Source organism: Lynx rufus, unplaced genomic scaffold, assembly GCF_022079265.1.
Source record: "Lynx rufus isolate CCGP_SWC_20201006 ecotype Redwood Valley unplaced genomic scaffold, mLynRuf1.p SCAF_9, whole genome shotgun sequence".
Taxonomy (NCBI): Eukaryota; Metazoa; Chordata; class Mammalia; order Carnivora; family Felidae; genus Lynx; species Lynx rufus.
In genome coordinates this window covers 43,974,462-43,998,474 of record NW_025814897.1, presented here as the reverse complement: position 1 = coordinate 43,998,474, position 24,013 = coordinate 43,974,462, and the positions used below count along the sequence as shown (strand labels likewise).

The 24,013-nt window shown below is 36.7% G+C and overlaps 1 protein-coding gene across 2 annotated transcripts in view; it reads left to right on the top strand.

The window, feature by feature from the left end:
* Positions 1-20,390, top strand: part of TYR (tyrosinase) — a 104,089-nt gene extending 83,699 nt beyond the window's left edge. For both annotated transcript variants that reach the window (XM_047070006.1, XM_047070007.1), the window contains 2 exons: positions 11,186-11,367; positions 20,164-20,390. In XM_047070006.1, coding sequence (XP_046925962.1) covers positions 11,186-11,367; positions 20,164-20,390 — 409 coding nt within the window. The remainder of the gene's footprint in view (positions 1-11,185; positions 11,368-20,163) is intronic.
* The last annotated feature ends 3,623 nt before the right edge of the window (positions 20,391-24,013 follow it).

The window sequence follows — 24,013 nt, the reverse complement described above, 5'->3', positions numbered from 1 at the left end:
ACTTGCCAACTGTGTACAGGCTCTACTTTACATTTTATGGATTTAGTAGTGAATAGATTAAGCTTTCATTTATTTTTAATGTTTTATTTTTATTTTGAGAGAGACAGAGTGAGCAGGGGAGGTGCAGAGAGAGAGAGAGAGAGAGAGAGAGAGAGAGAGAGAGAGAGAATCCCAAGCAGACTTTGCACTGTCAGCACAGAGCCTGATGTGGGGCTCACTCTCATGAACCTCAAGATCATGACCTGGGCTGAAATCATGGATCAGATACTTCACTGACTGAGCCACCCAGGCACCCCCTACTTTCATTTCTAATACAAAATTCCACAGGTTTTTTTCACTCACAAGCTCTTTTCCAGTATTCTTTCCCTTTTCCTGACTAAACTAGAAAATGGGCAAATCATGCAGGTTCACTCTGTTTGTTTGCAAAACATGCAGTTGACAGAACTTGTTATGTTGGAAAATGCCAAGTGGAGCAAACCTGAGTTTGATTCCTGCTGCTCCATTTATTAACCAAATGAATTGAAGAAGTTATTTAAACTCCTTTTTGCTTGTTTGCTCAGTTTTTGTGTGTTTTCTTGTGAACACTGTGGTGAGGCAATGCTTTCTTAAGGCCAAGAACCTGTACTGCAGGGAGGTTGCCTGGCTTTGAAGCCTTGTTCTGCCACCTGCCACCTACTAGCTGTGTAACCATGGGCATGAGTCTTATCCTCTTTATGCTTTAGTTTTCCCATCTGTGAATAGGGATAATTGAGGAACTGAACATTCCTCATAGGATTGTTTTGTGAATTAGATGAGTTCCTATATGAGGAGTACCTCAAGCAGTACCTGGCATACAGTAAGTGTTGCATAAGCTAATTCTCATGACTGTTAGTATTACTAATCCTCTCTAGCAGTATTGTTGGAGAAATAATATAATGTTTATTAAAATCCCCAGCAGCATGCCAGATATGTTAACACTTAATAAATGGGAATGATTACTGAATTGATTGGGTTTTTTCCCCATTATTTTACGAGCCTCCAAAGTATCATTATAATAAAGAATAGTAGGAAGTAATGGAAAAGTTGGTGTGAAATGAAGAGATATTTTGTAAGGAACAGGGGCAACATAGATCTCTTAAGAAAAGTCATAGCTGTCTGCATAAATAGAAGTTGTCTTATGCACTGTTGGTCCACCAATACATTATGATCTCCAGTAGATGGGAGTCATATATGTTGACTTATTGTTATTTAGTATAATATATACTAATACACATATCCACTATAATATTTCTAAAATTCAAATTCAATCATGGTCACTCCTTACCTAAAGTGCTTAGGTAGCAAGTTAACTCTCAGGATCAATCCAAACTCCTTCCATCTCCCCCTGTGCCCTGGGTAGGCCTTTCACAACCTGACCCTTTTCACCTTTCTGGTCTCACTCCTTATTAATCCTGCACCACTCTACATTCTACTCCCACACACCAAAAAGCCATTTTCAGTTTTCAATTACATCAGTGCCCAGGCTCCCTGTAGGTCTCTGCTTTGAATGCAAAGCCTCCAGGGTAATCTATTCATCCAGTTTCCATACCATCCCTGCTGTGAAGCTTTCCTGGACTCCCAACAGTTCCTTGCTCCTGTTGCAAGCCTATAGGTTTTATACACATGCCTCCAACAGCATCATTGCTGTTGAAATTTTACGAATCTCTTTATTGCAACACGGAGTAAGATCCATGAGGGGAGGGATCATTCTGATAGACCATCCTTGGAGCTTGGCAAGTAGTGGGTATAAGATATTAATATTAATACAATATGAACATTAATACAATAATTATAATTAATACAATATTTAGTGAATAAATAAATAGGCAATTTAGTGAAGAGGCAAGAGAAGCTGTAATGCCACCAATTCCCTGGGAAGAGCTCTGAGAATCTGGAAGTCAATCAGTAATATCCATTGAAAGCCAAATGAAAAGCCTGCCCCATTGTGTGGGAGGGCTGGCCCTTCCGAATACTTCTTAGGGACCACTCTGAACAGCCATGGCCTGTGAGTGCAGCCTGACTCATTCATCCTGGGTGTAACTTCTGCCTAGTGCAGTGGCTCTCACTCCCGGATGCACATTACAGTCACACGGGGAAAATGGCAACTTGCTTTCAATCCTCTCTCAAAACTGATCATAGCAGGGGGCTTGTCACCTAATGACACCCTTAAATATTTATGGGAAAAAGAAAAAACAACCTCTGAAACAGCCTTTCTTAGACTTCTAGCTTTTTGGTTCTTTTTGGTTCGTTATCACCAATATTTTGGTTCTTACACTAAAATCCCTTCAAATTTCATCATTCGCTTAAGTGATTTTAATCTGTTTTTCACTCCCTTACACATGCCCCAAGGACTTGTCTGCCCTTTTCTCAACTAAGCTAAGAAGTTGTGGGGCATGTATTTAAAATTGCAGTTAGCCCCAGTTGAATTTCTTAGCTGTGGAACAGGCTTTTTTCACTTGCAGCTACGCATCCCTGACAATCTATGCTCTTAAAGTGTCCACTTCTTTTAAAAGTGTGATTTTTCAGTAAAACTTTCTAAATACTCCTTCAATGAGTTCTATTGTTAGGCAGGTGCATGAAGAAAAGAATCTCTGGGATACTGTTCTTTCAAACCCAGAGAGAGGATCCAAGATTTTAACAGGGGCCTCAGTGTAAGCAAGTCATGTGACTATTACCTGGTTACTTCCTTTGGGCCCCCAAAGTCAGCCACTGATTCATTTAATTATGCATTAATTAAACATGGTTATGTCAATTCCTTGCTTAAAATCCCCCAATGGCTTCTCATTCAGACTTTCTGCCTTTCTTAATATGTAGAAAGGCCCTATATGTAGTTTTGGTTTAGCTACATGTACCCACACACATCCTTCCTCCCAGACCTTTTCAACTGCTTGCAGGGCCCCAAAAGGATACCCCCATTTCTTCATGCTTGTGCTTTATTCTTTCCTAAAGTGCCCTTTCCCATTTATTACTTTGCCCAAACTTGTGCTATTCATTTTTCAAAAGTTAGGTGCGAGTGATGGTTAATTTTATGTGTCAACTTAGTTAGGCCATGGTACCCAACCATTTGGTCAAACATTCTAGACGTTTCTTTGAAGGTATTTTTAAAGATGATATTAATATTTACTCTGGTAGACTTCAAGTAAAGCAGATTACTCTCCATAATGTGGGTAGGCCTCATTCAAACCAGTTGAAGGCCTTCATAGGGAAAAAGTGACCTCCTTGAGCAAGAATAAATTGTGCTAGCAGACTGACTTTGGACTTTAACTGTGTCTCTTGCCTCAGTCTCTGGCCTGTCTGCCTACCCTGAAGATTTTGGATTTGCCAAGTTTCTACAATCATATGAGACTCTCTCTCTTTCTCTGTCTCTCTCTCTCTTACTGTATCTGCCTCTATTTTTCTCTGTGTCTCTCTTTTTGTCTGTCTCTTTCTCTCTGTGTTTGTCTGTGTATACACACACACACACACACACCCTGTTGGTTCTCTTTTTCCGGGGAACTCTAATACATCCGCCATCCTCTTCCAAATCAGATGCTGTCTCCTCTTTCTTTGTTCTCCCAAGACGTTAATGGCCCTGTTTCTCCCATGTCACTCCAACCATACTGTGCTGAGTGATTGATTAGAGTGCAACTCTTTTGAAGATGAGACTCCCCATTTGACTTTATATTCCCAGCACCTAACACAATGGTTATTACATGCTAGATACTGTGTTAACTGATGTTGATCAGTGAATAGCACCACCTACAGAAACATCCAACTCAAAACGATTAGCATCTCTTAGATTCCGCCTTTTCTCAGCTCTAACCTCTAACCACTAAATAAGTGATTCTTCACATATTTAATTCACATTCCTTTTGAGATTTTGATTTTAAAAAATTGGATTCTCTCCCAAGAAAACTATACAATTCCCACTAAATTTCACATATTTTTGGACTACACATACCCAGCCCGCTTGTTAGATAGGCACTATGATGGACATTTAGTGTACAATGATCAACAAGACAACATCATAGCTTTCAGTGAGTTTCTCCTTATATTGCTAGAGAGTGACACATAATCAAATAATTACAACTTGATAAATTTAATAATCAAAGGAGAGAAACGTTAAGTCTGATCGCTGTTTTAAGAGAAGTAGCATTTGACCTAAGTCTTGCAGGAGCAAATGATGTAGTAGACAATAAATTTTAAGGAAACTTAAGTTCTTAGGAAATCCTTGGAAGGAAAATTCAGAAACAGAGTAATTACAGTTTTAATATCAATAGCAGCAATACTTCTTCTATACATCATTTGAAGTTGTTTTGCATATTTCAACATACTTAGTATTTATAAGAATCGCTTGAGGTGAGTACTATTACCTATTGGTTTGCCAGGGCTCCCATAACATAGTACCACAGACTGGATGTATTTGTTCCCCCCTCCAGACTAGAGTTTTGACTGGCTTGCTTGAGGCATCTCAAGCAGTGGTTCTCACAGACAGTGTGATGATCACTGCATCTGTCCTGGCCTTCCAGAAAGATGACACTTGAGAAAAATAACCCCAGATTCTTTGATCTTTCCATTGTTTCATACTCCCATAACTTCACTTATTAACACAAGCTGATGGCCTCTCAGTTTATATTTCCAGAGTAAATCTTACTCTGAAATCCAGACCCAAATATCCAGCTGTCCACCTGACATCTCCTTTAGAACGTTTCAAAAATATCTTCAAGCACAGTACATCAAAAATCATAATACTAATATTTCTTCCTCATGCCACACTTTCTCTCCAGTTGACTACATCCTTGGGAATAAAAAATATTTTGTCCTGGGGTACCTGATTGGCTCAATCAGGTAAGCATCTGATTCTTGATTTCAGCTCAGGTCATGATCTCACAGTTCATGAGATCAAGCCTTCATCCAGCTCTGCGCTGACAGTATGGAGACTGCTTGGGATTCTCCCTCTCCTTGTCTCTTTGCCCCTCCCTCTTTCTCTCTGTCTCAAAAATAAATAAACATTAAACAATTTTTTTTAATGTTTATTTATTTTTGAGAGAGACAGAGAGACAGAGAGAAGGAGACACAGAATCCGAAGCAGGCTCCAGGCTCTGAGCTGTCAGCACAGAGCCCAGTGCAGGGATCAAACCCACAAAAGGCAAGATCATGACTTGAGCCCAAGTCAGACATTTAACCGACTGAGCCACCCCAATGCCCCACATTAAACAATTTTTTAAAAACATTTTCTCTTGCAGAATAAGCCAGAAAACTTGGAGTCTTCTATGACACCTCATCACTCAGTATACCTACTTGGATAGTCACACACCATCTTTTTGCCTACACATCATTTTCTCTGTGATTTCATTCCTTGTTCCCTACACATCAACTCGTACTATCTTTTAGCCCCTTGTCCAGAATGCAATCTGTACAATCTTTAAAAAAAAACAAAAAAGGGCGGGGGGCGCCTGGGTGGCTCAGTCGGTTAAGGGACCAACTTTGGCTCAGGTAATGATCTCATGGTTCATGGGTTCAAGCCCTGCATCAGGCTCTGTGCTAATAGCTCAGAGCCTGGAGCCTGCTTCAGATTCTGTGCCTAACTCTCTCTCTCTGAGCCTCCCCCACTCACATTTTGTCTGTTTCTTGTCTCTCAAAAATGAATAAAAATTTTTTAAAAAAATTTTAAATGACAATCTGTTCATGTTATACCTACCCCTGCCCCCACACACATACAAACAGTGACTTCTTGCCACTCATAGGAAAAAATACAAATATTTCTCACATGCCTTCTACTGCTCTTCATGATTTGCTCCCCACTTACCTCTCTAACCTGATCACAAACTATTGTCTCCCTCCTCTCCATATACATATCAGCCAGTGCCTGGGACTTGCTATGTACTTTTCACTAAAAGTCCTTGGCAAATCCCCTTCTAGTCTTCAGAAACAGTCCACCATTTCTCTAAATATGCATTCTTCAGCTCTTGGTTAACAGACTATCAAAGGCTTTCCCAGAGACTAAAGACCAAATGAGGTCTCCTCATTAAATCTTGTTACCATGTGATCTGCTTCATACTATTTTCCAGTCTGTAATTATCGATTTATTTTTTAAATTACTGGTTAATATCTATCTCCACCCCTAGACTCTAAATACCACAAGGATGGAGAACTTCACCCAAAATAATTTGGGGAATTTTATACCCTGCACAGAGTCAGTTTGTTATAGATGCTCAAAATATACATATTCATCTCTCTCTAAAATAGATGAATAAATGAATGAAGAAGTCTTCTATTATACAGGTATATGTTACTTTTTTGTTGCTGTGGTGGTGGTACTAAAGTAAATCTGTTCCTAAATATCCATCTACATTAAGGTTTTCTTGTTAGTTGTATTTTTAAAAAATAAACTCTTGTTTTAAAATAGTTTTCTATTTATAAAAAATGTTACAAAGATAGAACAAAGTTCAACTATACTCCTCATCTATTTTCCCCTATTTTTAATATCTTACATTAGTATGGAATATTTGTCACAATTAGTGAAATAATATTGATCCATTATTAACCAAAGTCCATACTTTACTAAGATTACTTAATAGTTATTTAATATATATTTTTTTGTTTCCGGATCCCACATAGGACACCGCATTATATTTAATCATCATGTCTCTTAGGCTCCTCTTGTCTGTGACAGGTTTTCAAACTTCGTTTTGTTTTGTTTTATGTTCAGTATACTAGAGGTTTATTGATAGAGAAAATATACTTTCAGTTGCATTACATGCCTTGTAAACATATAAATTATGTATTCATTAATTTATATCATCATGGAGTCATCTATATTTATTTTATACCTTGGGTTATAACCTACTACTACTTTATTTATTCTGTGGCTGAAATTTTTCCAGTTTTGGCCATTGGGAGTGATATCAGTGGGTTCCTCTGGTTCCTTTTATTGAAGAATATTTCTTCTGCTCTATTCACTTTTTATTTTCCTTCTGTTATTCCAATTGCATGTATGTTACCTCTTTGAAATGATCACACAGCTGTTGATTTTTTCCCCATTCTTTTTTTTCACTTTGCATTCTAGTTTGGGAAGTTTCTATCTTCAAGCTCACTGATTCTTTCTTTAGCCGTGTCAACTCCATTGATGAGCACATTAAAAGGCATTCTTCCTTTCTGTTACATTGTTTTTTTTCTAGAATTTCCTGTGAATCTTCCTTAGAGTCTTTCCACCTCTCTGCTTCACCATCTATCTGTTCTTGCACGTCCGTTACTTGTCTTGTTACAGCCCTTAATATATTATTCATAACTATTTAAATTCCCTATGTGATAATTCCAATACCTATCTCATATCTCAGTTAGGGTTTACTTTGCTTTGATTGCTTTGTCTCTTCAGGTTGTTATTTTCTTGCCTTTTGGCATGCTGTAATTTTTTATTGAAAGATATATTTTATTGAGTGATAGGAACTGAGGTAGACAGGCCTTTAATGTAAGGATTTATGTTAATCTGGCAAGGAGTTGAGCTGTGTTTAACTGCAGCTGTAGGTGCTGGAGGCTTTAAATTTCCATAGGTCTTCGTTCTTGTCCTCACTCTTGAGTTTGGGCTTTCCTGTATACTATTCCTCAGATACTGTCTGTCTTGTAGCTCTTTAAGCTGTAATCTCTGTCATGATACTGGATCTCTGTTGATTCATGGTAAAGTATTAAGGTGGGAGCATAGGTTGTGTTCTAAAATATTGTGATTAAAATCAATCTTTTACTTGGCCAGTGTCTTGGGGCTGTGACCTTCATGAGTGTTTCTCCAATGGTATAGCTTTTCTTTCCCTGTTTCCTGTTTCTTTGGTTACAGCATTCCCAATTTATTCCTTGAAACCCTGGCCAATGTAGCCTATGTTTTATTTCCCCTTAAATGAGACAGAAAAGCTGGAATCCCCTTCCTCTAGCTGGGATAGGCCTTTGGTCGTCATTTCTTCTGAATTAAACAGGTTTGTTATGGAGAAGGCTGAGGGCTTATTTCATAATGGTACTTCTCTGCAGTCGTCTATGCAGCTTTGGGGTGACACTTTGTCCAGTGACTTCATTCTCTCATGGGCCAAGAAAAGTTGTGGATTTTCCACTTGTCTAGCTTTTTCTTGCTAGACAAGAGGATGGGAGTGCCCAGGGTTTTTACATGTCAGACTTGAAACCAGAAATCTCATGTTACTTTTATACATAAAACATATCCTTTCTTGTTTGTATCCATGATCATCTGTACCTTTTCCTAATTCTAGAAAACTTTCTAGATATAGTTGATATAAATCTTTGGTAGGAAGATAAGGTCTTCTGAAAATGGCAGTGTGATTATCTAACCTAAGCATCAGAATTCCAATGTGAGTCATTTTAGACATGGTTTGGTGAAATTAACTGAAGATGAGTACCACTGATGAAGAATCTAATCGAGATTAATACCTTCATTTTAAAAGGTTGATAAGGTGGGTGAGCACATTAATGGTTTTATCCATTAAATCTTTTGGTGCTAAGAATTGATGTCCTTGTCCTATCTAGTGAAGAATTTTTATTTCTCGGCAGGAAAAAAAAAGTTTATAAGCTGAACTACAGTAGTAATTTTTCTCAATTAACAAAAGGCACAATTTTTGCCTCAAGCCCTTACCTGGTAGCTCATTGGATATTGGGCTCTTTTGCAATCAAAGTTTAATAGGGATGGGGGAGAGATTAATTGGATCAAAAAGCCTCCTTCTCATTAAAAAAAAAAAAATAGATTTGCCAGTTGAAAAGCAGGTAAACATTGTGTAAGCGTGTTTAAATATTGTTTAAACATTAAATATTGCTTAATACAAATAAAATACCTTTTAAAATGTTACAATACAATTCTATTTTTTGTTAAAATATATATGTACATATATGCACATTTTATAAACTAGATACAACAAAATACGAAGCAATTATATGAATTTTTTTCTTCTCTCACTTTTGCCCATTTATGTTTTCTGAATTGTAAATAATGAATAAGTAATGCTTTCATGCAAGGAAAAAACTGCAGAATTTAAAACCAAAAAAAAGCTGATTCATAAAATTTTAGGTCTTGAATAGAATTTGGGCCTTATTCGTTAAGCCAATTCCAAATTTCTTTAGTTGAGAAGGCACACACAGAAAAGCCAATCTTCCCATATCTTCTCCTTTTTCATTCCTGCCTGTCAGAATCATAACCTTTCTTAAAAAGACCCAGCTCAAATGTACATGGCTTTGGCATTTCTGTTATAGTATGTCTCAGGTCTCTTGCTAATTGTAAAGTTCTTCCAGTATAAAGTTAATAATGAGGAGGAGGGAGAAGAGGAAGAAGGGGATGAGGATGATGATGGTTTCTACTTACCATTTGTTAAGCAATTAAATGTACATCTTACTTATGTTATACTAATTAATCCATAAATATTATTCCCATTTCACAGATGAAGAAAAGGAAAATCAAACAAATTAAGAAACTTTTACAAATTTCCCTTGTCATAACCCATGGGACTCAGTTTTTTATGTAGGCTCTTGCTGCTCCAAACTTTGATGCATAATAAATACTGAATAAACTTATTTAGTAGTTGAGCTATTTAGAGATCATTTGGTATTTGTGGACCAGATTTTCAGTATTTATCAGTGACCTGCTGATCCCTTGGTTAATTCACAATTAAAAGCCAACTTTAACCACAACTAGCATTTGAAGTCCAGATACTCTAAACAAATAGAACTATTTTCCAGTGTGGAAAAAATGAACTGCCATTCTGCATCATTGTTTTCTTCTTTATTTCCATTTTTTTTTCAATTTTTGTTTGTTTGAAGCATTATCACTTTCCTTTTTAGACGCCATCGCCAGGACAATGCACTAACTTTTTATCTCCTGGCACAAGTTTTATAGCTAAGTAACAATAGCTTAGTTATTTAGTACTTCCGTAAATATTATCACATTGGATAATCCCTTTGGAAATAGGGCAAACATTACTGCTTTCATTTAAGGACGAAGAGGCTAGATCTCCAAGAACTTTAGTGATTTGCTTAGAGATATACAGCTTTTAAAACACAGAGCTAGGCCTTAAGGGGAGTTCTCTGACTTTAGGTCTTGTGTCCTTCCCTCTATTATATAGCCTGATAATACAAAGCCATTCTCTTTGTCACACTTTTAATGATACACTATAAATTCTTCCATAGGTTAAGTTTCTACTTTGTTCTTAATCTTTTTAATCTCTTAATTGTTTATCTTTTGTTCTGTCATAATTTTTAATTGCACACAAGAGACTAACTCTGGTTGATTTAAACAGAAAAAGAATTTGCTAAGAAGATATTGGATAGCTCAGGAAATGATGGAGAAGCAGGTTCAGAAATGAGTGGGAACAAGGGAAGAGGGGAGTAGCAGCCAAGAGATCTGCTAAAACCATGCTATAGAACACAGGATATTCCTTTCCTGGTACTTCTGGTCTTATAATCCCTAAAAATTAGATGTTGTTATCACAATTGTCTTCCCACTACCAGAATAATTTGTCACTGTCCTTGCTTCTGTATGTCACTATCTTCTGTTTCAAAGTCTTGGATGAATATATGATTGAGTATGAATCATATGGTCATACTCTAGCTTCAGGGGAAGATGGAAAGCCAAGTCCAGGTATTTTTAGTCTTCATTATGGGAGGTAAGCTCTTTCTCACCCCAAGTCTCATTAAGCATACACTTCACCAAACAGAACAAGATGGTTGAAATAATTGAAAGTCCCCTGCCATGACCAAAAAACAAAAAGCAAAAAACAAACAAACAAAAAAACAAATTTTAGTACTGATTCCAACTTAGTTTTATGTGTTCTTTCTTTAGGCTAACTTTCTTTGAAACAAGAAACATATTTAATTTACAACTCTGATTCAGTTGTCATTCAACCAATAATTACCCTTGTTCTGCAGCATTCTGAAAGGTCTAAACTTGTCATGTAAAGTTCACTTAGCTAAGAAATTCCCTTTCCATAGTTACCCTCTCATATTTCTTTCAAGTGAGTGAGCTTCATCAGGGGCTGACAGAATGAACTAGTGCTTTACAAAATATTTTCAAAGCATAAAAAAAATATTTGGCATCCTTCCATGTCTTGGAATTTTAAGATATGCCTGGTTATTTTACTTTAAGAATTATAAATATTTCTCTTATAAACATGTTTCTGAGTCTGAATAATCCTTTCCTCTACAGTATTTTTGAACAATGGCTCCGAAGGCACCATCCTCTTCAAGAAGTTTATCCAGAAGCCAATGCACCCATTGGACACAATCGGGAGTCCTACATGGTTCCTTTTATACCTCTATACAGAAATGGTGATTTCTTTATTTCATCCAGAGATCTGGGCTATGACTATAGCAACCTACAAGATTCAGGTAAAGTTTAATTTCTTTCATATGAAATGATGAATCTTGTGTGACCAATATCTTTTGAGGGACTATATAACCTTTTGTTTTTACAATGCTATCCCCAAAGCCTTTAAATTGGGAAAGCATACTACAAACCTTAATTTATCACTAATTTATTATTACATGAACTAAGTTGCAAGGATCTTTAAATTCACATCTATTCTGCTTAATATAGGGCATTTTGCATATGGCAGCCATGGAAAGAACATTACAATTAAAATCAGAAAGGAAAAAGAGGGTTTAAGACATGACTCTATCAGCTGACTGTAAGGTGACCTTGGAAATTTTTCTTCACTCTATGAATCTCAGTTTTTTAACCTGAAATATTGGGGTCAGAATACTTCAAAGAGATATTGTGATAATTAAATGAATATGAGGTATTAAAGAGTCCAGTGTGGTGTGAGAAAAGATCAATATCTTGTAGTTTTAGGGAAGCATGGGCAGCTCTGTTGGTTCAGTGTCTGACTCTTGATTTTGGCTCAGGTCATGATTTCATGGTCGTGGCATCAAGCCCTGTACTGATCTATGCTCAGCTCGGAGCCTGCTTGGGATATTCTCTCTCTCTCTCTCTCTCCCTCTCTCTCTCTCTCTCTCCCCCCGGCCCCTCTGCCCTTCCCCTGCTTGCACACACACTCTTTCTCTCCTTCCAAAATAATAAATAAGTAAATAAATAAATTTAAAAAATTACCAAGAAAACTTGTGGATGTTTTAATTTTAAGCCTAATTAATAATAACAACAATAATAATAACAACAACAATAAGAGAAAGAAGAAGAAGGAGGATGAGGAGAAAGAAGAGGAGGAGGAAAGTCAGGAGGAGGAAAAAGAAGAAGAATGATTAAAATGATAATTGCTGTGACCATGATTAACCTAATAATATAAAACTCTAAGATGATAATTATATTTGGGCTTTAAATAATCTTCCTGAGTAGAAATATCAGTATCTTCCTAATAAATGTGGTACAGGTAACAATGTCTTCCCCCACCCAAGAACCTGCTACATGCAGATCTCGCACATGTGTTACTAATCAATCATACATTAGGGTTAGTATCAGTATCTGTAGTAATAGGTGATCCCACTGATACTGTGAGAGTTTAAATGACTTTCCCAATATCAGACACCAATATGTGGAGGAGGCAGATTTCAATACTGTAAGGCCCTCTCTTCATTTCACTACACTATGCTTCTACTCTAACACAGGAGTATCAACATCCAAAAACAGTAGAAAAACAAAACAAAACAAAAAACAATAACATATGGCTTGAGAGTAAGGGGTATTCAATAAGCAGTGATGTTTCATTATATTCATTGATAATTCATAAAAATTATAATTCATAAAAACAAGTAAATTAAACATATTAATGACATTTACCAACTTCCTACCTCTTGTGCTAGATTCTAAGGACATAAAGGACTGACATATTTCCAAACTTCAAGGAGCTCTAAATTCAATGTGGAAGTCAGGCAATTGTGCAAGAAAGTACAAAACATCAGTCTGTGTTAAGTGCAGCAAAAAAGTCATAAACAAAATCCAACAGAGGAGCACAGAGGAGAAAGCAATGACTTCTGAATAACTCAAGCTATTGAGTTGAATAACTCCCTGAATAACTCAAGGAGAAAGACAAGACCTTGAAGGATGAACAGGGCAGAGAATACTATAAATGAAGATAATAACAAGAAAAATAGAGGTGGAGAATATACAGTTTATTTACAGAATGCTAAATTCTCCTATTTGAGTAGTATAGGCAATGGAAAATTACCCTGAGGAAAGAAATGAAATCATTTAATAATAGCTAACACATACTGAGTATTTTTTATGTGCCAGAAACTCTTTTAGGTGTGCTGTGTGCATTATTTAAACTTCATAACTAGCCTATGAATTAGGTACTATTATTTCTTTTTTCCTATTCAGATGAGAAAACAGAAGCCTAAAGAATATAAATAACTTGTCCAAGTCCATCTAGCTAGTATGTGGCATAGCAGAACCACAATTTAGGGCTACCAGGAGAACCTATATTTTATCAACATTTACCTGCCCTTTGGGGATCACTAGTTGAACAAATGTGGCTTTGATTAACCTGTTTTGATTTATCTGAAAATCACAGGCAATGGAAGGAATACTAAAATGGCTGGCTTTGGAAATCAGTTATTTCAAAACCTTAAGATCACTGAGAATGGGGAATTGCAAAGAGCAGAGATGTGGTAAGGGGAGGGCTTTCTGCAAGTCAAAAAAAAAAAAAAGACAGTCTCAAGTAACATGTTTTCCCTTCCATCTATAAATACCCCACCACACATAAAGAAAGAACCATATTTGTAATGGCTTTTCAAAGATTCACCACCTAGCATTTTATGATTTCCATTTCCAAAACATGCCATATTCTTTCATGGGCTCATGCTTTTAAACATGCTGTTCTCTCTGGCTAAATTTTGATCCTGTTTATAAATTTGTCAAACTCTCAGATATTAAATCATTTTATGCATATATGTAGTCATGTTTAATCATTCCTTTATTAGAGTTACATGGTAATTTTTTATGTATGAATCTTTCCCCACTCCACCTTGACCTTGTACTCTACAAGATTAGAATTGATATCTCTCAAGCTTCTCTAGTTTAAATATCAAATGATATCTGGTTATTGGGGTGAAATCAATGAATCAAATTGAGTACAAGTGATATTGGTCATGAAAGATAATATCTCTTAACCAATATAAGTAAAGCTTGCTAGAAAAATGTCAGCCCTCTTAATACTCAGGTCATTTTTAGACATGTATTTTTAACATATTTCAAGCCTTTGATCACACTAGGTATTTTCTAGGTGGTGTTTTTGATTTATTTATTCTTTCTATATACATTTAATAACTACTTTGAACAAAGCATGTTCTTACATACGATGGATACAGTGGTAAACAACATAGTCTCTATCTTTATGGAGTCTACATACTAATGGAAGACCTTAAACAATTACTTACCTAATGACTTATTTATTTGGAGATATACCTATTTCTAGGGGTCAATGAAGTGATATTTCAGAGGATATCAGCATGAAAGAGAGAAGTGATTAGTTGAAAAGGGGGGGGGGGTCTTGATTGCAGATTTTGGCCATAGTGCTAAAATAACAGAAGCCATTGATAAATTTTAAACAGATTGTCTTGAGTTTTCTAAAGATTACTGTTACTGCAGTATGTAGGGCATTTTGTAGCAGTTGCAAAGCACTTTCAGGGAAGGTGGTGAAGATGCTATTACAAGAGTCCAAGAGGTAGGTAGATTGGCAGAAAACATGAAAGAATTTGATATTATTTTGAATTTATAAAATGTACAGAACTTGGAAAATGATTCCAAGGTGATAATCATGGATTCATATGAATCATAGGAGGTGAGAAAGAAGGAGATGTTAGGGATGCCTTTAAGCTTTCTGGCCTGTGAATATGATGCATGGTGATACTGTCACTGAGACAGTATCAGTAAGAGCGAGGCCAGACATGGTGGGAATCTCATGTCTGCATTTGTTATGCAGTGAAATGGGATGATAGGAGACATCAGGGTAAATATGTCTCTGGGGCAGTTGGTTGGCCTTGAACTCAGAAGACATTCTGGGGGCACCTGGGTGGCTCAGTTGGTTAAGTGTCCTACTTCAACTCAGGTCATGATCTCATGGTTCATGGGTTCAGGCCCCGCGTCGGGCTCTGTGCTGGCAGCTGGGAGCCGGAGACTGCTTTGGATTCTGTCTGTCTCTCTCTCTTCCCCTCCCCTGCTCAATGCTCTCTCTCTGTCTCTCAAAGACGAATAAATGAAAGAAAGGAAGAAAGAAAGAAGAAAGAAAGAAAGGACAAGACAGACAGACATTCTGGCCTGCAGATAGTAATAGGATATAAGTTACAGACATCAGCAGGTAAATTATTATCTCTGCTAATCTTCACAATCTTATGTAGTAGTGATTTTTATTTTGTTTTGCAAGTAAATTGAGAACAGAAAGATAAAGTGGCAAATTCTAAGTCATCAAGCAACTAAGTGGCTAATACTGAATCCCAAACTAATTTTCTCCCCCATTATGCCACACTAGACAGGGTCCTCTTTAGTCCCTATATGTCTTGTATATTATGTTCCATCTCATGGTTCCTTCTCTGTAGTCCAAATGGGTACTTTTTACTGAAAAGGCAACAAAATCCATCAGAAGAGAGAAGGGAGAGGGGGCTCAAAAAGTCACATTAGGGGACTTAGCTATTTATTATTTATTTCTACTTAAATATTTAAAAAAAATAAAGTTGATTTGAGATGTTGTATCTGTTTAGGGTACTTTTCATACAGCTATGGATATATACCATTAATTTTAGAAAAGTTTGGCTTTAAAACCAACAATAGCAACTGCCTGTTTTCTAGTTTATGAATTATTCTATTGCTTCTATTGTACATTCAAGGAGTTTAAAATTTATTCTTATTTATTGCTAAACTTTAGGCCTACTAAAAAAAATTTTAAAAAACTGCTTCATGTAATTTAGTTCAAGAAGTTTATTATTCATCATTCAAGTACTCATGTTTGTAATTATTTAAGTGTTTTCTGCAAAAGGCAGCTGAGGTCTGGCATTTGTCAAACATTTTCTCTTATAATCGAATTTAGTGATGCTTTTAAAAATTGAGCAGCAGGTGATTTTGTTTGCATGCATAACTGATTAAAAGGCGAGAACAAAAAGCTTTGGAAATAAAAGGCTGTGTCCTTAATGCTGTTGGAAAATGTGATCCTGCTTTCTGTATGATACTGCTCTATCGAGAGCTGCCTTATCCCAATATATCCCAAAAGACCTTAACATTTGATGTTAAAAATGAGAGGAGGAGACACAATGACGGTAACTAGAGTGTCCCATTCTGCAGTTGAGATTTGATAATGGGGCTTCTATCACTCACAAATGTGTTCAGTAGCCATGCTTGCCTATGTGTATACATCAGTGCATACTGTTCCTTTTTTCCCGGGATGGCTTGCCATCATGTGCCATCATGATGGCTTGCATCACATGCTCATTCATTCTTCTACTCAGTGAGATAGTCTTCTGGAAGGCCACCCTTGACTCCCCAGACAGATATGAGCTCTTTCCACCATGATTCCATTGTATCTTTTGCTTACTTCCATCATTACAACATCACTCTTGAAATAATTTATTTACTTGCTACTCTCCTCTTCCAGTTATGGTTTCCTTCAGGCCAGGGATTCTACTTGTTTATCTTTTCACTTACAGTGCCAAGACCACCACTTGGCATGTAATGTGTCTCAATGAATATTTGCTGTATGAATGAATGAATAAAAGAATGAATAGAAGAATGAAAGATAAAACAAGACATAATACTTGCCTCTCAAGAACTTATGATTAAGCCTGAAAATACATATAATACATATAAATAATTACAACACATAGACAATGGTGCCAAGTGTCACAAGTGAGCGAAGAAAGAAATAGTCTGAGAATCCAAAAGAGAGCTGACTTGAATCAGTAATCAAAGCAGTTTTGAGAGAGAAAGCTCTTATTAGAAGCTGGTTCAACTGAAATATTGTTGAAATTATTATGGAATAACAACAATCATTAACAGTTATAAATTTCTTTCTATGTGCTAGGCATTTTACCAAGGGCTAATTTAGGTAGCCAAAGATGGAACAATTATGATATAAAAAATAATTTAAAGGTGTACTCTTTGGGTTCCAAAGCAAGTAGCTGAGAAAGAAAGTCTGAATTTTAGTTTAGAGCCATTGAGAAATACAAAGAGTGTTTCAAAGAAGTCCATTGGTAGCAGTAAAAATTGAGACCACTTAGAGTGAACTGAAGTAGATAAATTTTAAGAGAGGCTGAAGAGCAGCACAAAGAAATAGTACTTTAAAATTGTGACTTGAGCTGAGCCTGAAATAGAGGAAATCATATTTATTATGGAATCTCTATGTACCCTGCATTTTGCTAGACATTTTAAACATACTTTATATATTGAAGTGACTACTAGCAATATAAGCCAGGCATTTGGAGTCCCATTTTCTAAATAATTTTAAATATATTGAAAACAGGGGCGCCTGGGTGGCGCAGTCGGTTAAGCGTCCGACTTCAGCCAGGTCACGATCTCGCAGTCCGTGAGTTCGAGCCCCGCGTCGGGCTCTGGGCTGATGGCTCAGAGCCTGGAGCCTGTTTCCGATTCTGTGTCTCCCTCTCTCTCTGCCCCTCCCCCGTTCATGCTCTGTCTCTCTCTGTCGCAAAAATAAATAAATGTTGAAAAAAAAAATATATTGAAAACAGTAACTTTTTGATATTTCTTTTTAATTTTAGCTTTTTTGCTTTCATTGCTTAGATTTAAATGTCAAAGTTCTAAATATTTTATATAATGTATTTGGTAATGTTTATCCTTTGTAAGTTGTTGTCCCTTCCTGATGAAGAGAAACTCTAAATTTCAACACTGTTCAAATTAGGCTTAATGAGTTCTAGGAATTTTAGAGGTAACTTAGTGACAGCTGGCAAAAAGATGGTGTCAAGGACAGAAGGAGAAATGGACAGGGTTTTAATCCTATTAAATAAAAAAGAACATTCCTATTTTAACCATTCTGAACATTCTGAATCATTTTAAATTTTATTTCATGTTGCTACCCATGATTTCCAAGATATGTTATTAAATAAACATTCCTTTTCTCATTGGCTTGTGAATCTCATTTTTATTATACATGGAGTTTACATATACATAAAACCTTGGTTTGCGAGCATAATTCATTCTGGAAACACGCTTGTCATCCAAAGCACTTGTATATCAAAGTGCATTTCAAGAACCATTGGCTCAGTTGTGATCATATGACATTCAGCATCACATACTCATATTGTAAGATATCACTCATTTATCAAGTGAAAATTTATTACAAATGTTTGCTCATCTTGCAGAACACTAGCAGAACAAGTTACTCATAATAGAAGGTTTTACTGTAGTTGCAATTCCAAAATTTCCTAAGGTTTCTACTCCATCTTTTATTGTAGTGGACATATAATTAACTTTTTTAAATAATCAGGACTTTCAAAAATGCAAATGGCATAAACTCCATAGGAATGAGATTAGATTAAAAAATAAAGGTATTTTTTGGTTTAAAAAAATCCAAGGAGGGATGAACACTCAAACTCTGGGAAAGGCAGAAATGCAGGTGAGACTGAGGAAGAGCAGGAACCAGGGAACTCTAAGCCCTAAAAACTCTCTGTCTCTCTGTCCCTTTGTCCCTCTCACTGTCTCTCCCATTCTCTCTCATCTCTATTTCTTGGAGTGCGTTCATCCTGTCTTCTACAGGTTGAGAAGTCAGGCTGTCATCAGTTCCCAAGACACCTGGCAACTGCAGCACAGTAAATTCTGAGAAGTGATTCCGATTGGCCCATCTTGAGTCAGTGGTCTACCATGTACCAAACAACTATGACCAAGGAAAGAGTTTTCAAAGAATGTTATAGTTCCTGCATCAGCGAGGGTGGGAAGGTAGGGATTGAGAGCAGATGCAGGTTCAAAGACCTATGGCTTAAATAAGTTACTTTATTTATTGCTCAAACAGCATTTTTGGTGTGTTGTTGAATATCAGCTCCATAATTCCAGGGTCCGGAGCTCTTCTTTCTTGTTTCCACAAGACCTAGGGCTTAATCTGGACCACATGGTCCATGATGGCTCATCAACACACTATCTGCATTACCACTAAGCAAAAAGAAAAAAGGAAAAAGGAAAAGATACATTTTTTTCTTTTTAAGGAAAATGCCCCAAAGTTACATATATTGCTTTCGCACAAGACTTGAGTCACATAGACATCATTTGCTTCAAGGTAAGCCCAAGATGCACTCTCTTCTTTGTATACAAAATGAATAGGAATATCTTGGAGTCTTTTATAAATAGTGATAGGTATTTTTAAATCAACCAAAAGGATACAATAAATTATTAACTACAAGGGAAAAATAACATAAGGAAATGTAACCATTCCACTGTGAATATTATTTACATACTAAAACTAACGAAGGGGCGCCTGGGTGGCTCAGTCGGGTAAGCATCTGACTTCAGCTCAGGTCATAATCTCACAGCTTGTGGGTTTAAGCCCCATATTGGGCTCTGTGCTGACAGCTCAGAGCCTGGAGCCTGCTTAGGTTTCCATGTCTTCCTCTCTCTCTATCTGCCCCTCCCCAACTTGCGCTGTCTCTCTCTTTCTCTCTCTCTCTCTGTCTCAAAAATAAATAAACATTAAAAAAATTAAAACTAATGAAAATCCAAGATGTGGATTTCACCCCAAATCATGATGTTATTATGCCAAAAAGACTTAGGGAAGAAAAGGGGAGTTGTAAGATAACAAGAGTCATTACTTCTATATGAAGAACTCCAGATATGAACTTGATGAATTAAAAGATGGTAATATTTGCCTATTATTTTGAAATATGGAAGCAAATATCAGAATAAAGAACTAAAAATTACAATAGTTGACTTGGTTGTAGGCACTGCATAAATTACAGATCAGTTGATTGATTGTTATCAATCAACTTTAAAACATTCCAGCAAGGTGGTATTATGTTCCTGCCTTCCTGATAAAGAAACGAAGGTTTAGGAGTATTAGGTGTGAATTTTCTGAGCTCTTATAGCCACTAAGTAGCAGAGCTGGCATTCAAACCTAAGTGTCTGACTCCACAGTACTCTGAAAGGATAATTAATGATAATGATGATGATGATGATGTTAATGATGATGCTGATGCTGATGATGACAACAGTAAAAACACTGGGATATGTTTCTGTTTCAGAACGGGACATTTTTCAAGATTACATTAAGCCCTTCTTGGAACAAGCAAGTCGGATCTGGCCATGGCTCATTGGGGCTGCTGTGGTAGGCTCTGTCCTCACGGCTGTGCTGGGAAGGCTCACTAGCCTATTGTGTCGTCCCAAAAGAAAGCAGCTCCGTGAAGAAAGACGGCCCCTCCTCATGGAAAAGGAGGATTACCACAGTTTGTTGTATCAGACTCATGTATAAAAAGCTTAGGCAATAGAGTAGGGCCAACAAGGCTGACCTCACTTTAACTCAAATGATGTTCAAGTCCCCAGGGGATGTTCCAAGAGCAGTCCCTGGTATTGGTTTGTGAAGACTGTTACCAGAATTGCCATCTAATACAAAAGGTACCCCTCCTCCAATTCAGGGAGAATACACCTGTGCTTGCCTCACTGCCTTTTGATCATCCCTTTGACAGTTTTCCTCAAACCCATATTTCTAACAAAAGGATGCCATTTGGTAATGAGTAACTGTTACTTGTATCTGAATGAAAGTGCTCTCATAAAAATGTGGGAATAATTTTGATTTTTGCTCCTGATTGTTTAATGAAATATTTCTTTTTTATTGTCTTCTTTCTTTGATTTTAATAAAATGGTAACAAATTGACATAAACTGACTCCTTTGAGCTTGGGAAGTACATTTTTGTTTTCCTCAGAAAGCATGTTTCCTTTATATTTTACATTCTTGCTCCAAAATGTATTAGGAACTTCAAATAAACAACAACCTTTAGCTCTTTCCTTCCATAGTTCTGAATATGTGTTCGATGATTCACTGAAAATAAAGGCCCCACCCCTACAACAAATATGGCTAAGTTCCTGTCCCAAGATGTACTCATTAACTATGCTTATCATGGTGATAACCCTATTAAAAGCTTTTTTTTATCTTCTAAGAAGAATTTTATTAGAGAATATTTAAAATGGTAGGAAACATTTGAAGTTTGAGAACCATTATGTGAATTGCCTGGCTGCAGTTCTAATAAAATAAGACTTGTTTCTCTTGGCTATTAACACCCTAAATTAGGATATGCAGATAATCCTGCTGCTTGAATTTTTGGGTCTCACTGAATTTCTAAAAATAGTACAGTTGATACTACATTTCTATTATAGCTATGCATACATAGCATAAAAGACAAGGTCCAGCTGGTGGAAGTTACAGGGGACCATTTTGGTTCAACAAAAGGAAAAAGTGTCCAGTATTCAGAGCTTTCCACAACCAAAAGGGACATCCTTAGGAAATAATAAGTAGTTGTCACTATAGTTCTTCACATATAGGCTCGATGGCTAATGCAACTTGAATTCTATAAAGAGAATTTAAGTATTAAGTTTATAGTAATACCTATTTAAATTGGCTCAGGACTCTCAATTCCCCATTCAGAAACAAGGTCAAGCATTCTCTATAAAAAGTCCCTGTGATTCTTCCACAGTATTTCATATGTCACCAGATTCTAATTTCCACTCTCACTGGATATCCAAACTCATTTGCACTATACTGATAACCTCCATCTCTTTGTTTCTCTTATGCCTAATTAACGTTTGCTCAGCATTTTCAATATGACTTTGGTTTTACTACTTAATTTGCATTTCCCATCTCATCTCTGAACACTATCTTTCACTGTCCCTGGATGCCAAGCTTTAAAGACAGACGTGTCTAATTCAGGCTCCCAGAAAACTACCTGGTCCTGACACCTCAGCCTGTACATGTCTGGGGGGAGCATTTGAACCTGTATGGTACCTTTCAACTAAAATATTCTACAATTCCTAGAAGGTCTGAAGCATAGTGTTCAGATTGTTTATGAATGCATTTAAAAATGAGTGGACTGAAAACCTTGAGCTCTTAAAAATGCCTTTATCTAGGAAAAAAGCTGACCTAAAGTCAAGATCACATAACTTTAAATCATTACATTTTATTTAGTCCCAATTTGGATTTCAAAGAAAAGCAAGAAAACAGCCTATTATACACATTGACTTAATGATCTCGACTAATTTTCATTTAGAAATAGAAATTCACAATTATTGCTGAGGTAATGTCTTTGACTCTCAGAAATCACTAATAGTTAATAAACTCAGTTATATAGAGTAATATTATCTTCTAACTCCCACTGTTTAGACTTGCTGACTAGCTTGTCTAATTTCAGCTGCTTCATAGAGAAAAGTCAGGCAAGGGATACGGAACAGCATACTTATTACTTAGACACTGAGGGTCTGTGGGACTAGTGGGTAAATACAAGGGATTTTATCCTGAACTTGGTACATTACCAGAAAAAAAAAAAAAACATTTAAAATAAATTAACAATGACATCTGAGGACCAGATTCAATTTGGTTGGGAACTGGAACCAGTAAAACTAAGAACAAAAAGCGGGAAAAGAAATTTGGATAATGGTCTGCAGAAGATTGTGAGGAGGCAGTGACAGGGAATTTTGTTTGCCTTTTGTCTAATCCCAGAACACAAAGAAATTACTTAGGTAGGTTTCAGTGGAAGGCAAAAATTTTGGTCCAGGTGGTATTTTGAATCATTTTTACAAAGTACCTCGAATGAAAGTCCACCCTGGAAATTTTCATTGTTACTGACAGCGATCTGTAGAAAATCATTCTTTTCTGTATCACAAGACAATTCCCTCCTCTACCACTGCATTTTAACATAGAACATGGTTCTGTTTCTCTACAGGAGCCACATATTTACTTGTGTGTCAGCAGCACCATATCACACAGTGATTCTCAGTCTAGTTTTCTCAATAAGGTTCCAAAATTACCTGACTGACACTTGAAGATACCTGGCAGGTTCATTAAATTCTAACCAACATTACATCCGGTGGCATTGTTTAAGAGTGTAGCTTTTCTAAATTGCTTCATTTCTGGCTCTGCTCTTTCACCATTGCCACATTACAAGTCACATTTTGTTACAAAGAAATAAGCAGCTGCCACTCTTTTTGTTCCTCTTTCTGTGTTTTATTTAAAAAAAAAAGAGTATTTTTAGTAACCAACCTTTCCAACAAGTCAAATATATAATTCTCCACCTGTAGAAATAAATATGTGATGGGTACAAGTCATTTCAAGCAGTGTCTCTAGCAGGCTGACAACTGGCATTCATTGTGAATGTTTTAAATAGCCTTTTCCTTGTTTATATGGGCTTTGATTTGTAGGAGCAGTTTTCTTTGTCATCATAAAAAGGGCCTCTTTGGGGCCTCCTATTGTTAGCCTGTGCTATTTTGGAGGGCACATCAGGAGAACAAAGTTCCATGCTCCTTCTGATTAGACTCCTTCTGAAAGCTGCTGAAATGCAAGTAGAAGACGTTTTTTGTTTTTTGTTTTAACTTTATGTTGCTTATTTTCAAAAGCATTGGCTAGTTTGTACAATCATGAATATAAAATTGCCTATGGCAAACGCGGGAGGTCTTCATGGCTTTCAAATCATTCAGCTTTTTAAAACTATATAGGAAGAATGCATTTCTTTGAAACAGAATCCTTATTAATACTCTGTACAGCCTGTGTTTATCTGTTTCATAAGTTCTTTTTTGTTTTTAATATTTATTTGAGAGAGAGAGAGTGTGAGAGCTTGCGCAAGAAGGGGAGGGGCAGAGGGAGAATCTCAAGCAGTCTCCCTGCTGTCAGCACACAGACCAACATGGGGCTCAGGCTAGATGCCACTAACCAAACCTTGAGGTCATGACCTCAGTCAAAATCAAGATTCCTAGGCTTAACCGACTGAGTCACCCAGGCGTCCCCATAAATTCTTTTCTTAAACAAAATGTAAGAAGTCGTTCTTACTGATGAGGGACCATAAGGCAAGCTGACAGGCCGCAAACACCCCATCCGACCCCCAGGTGTGA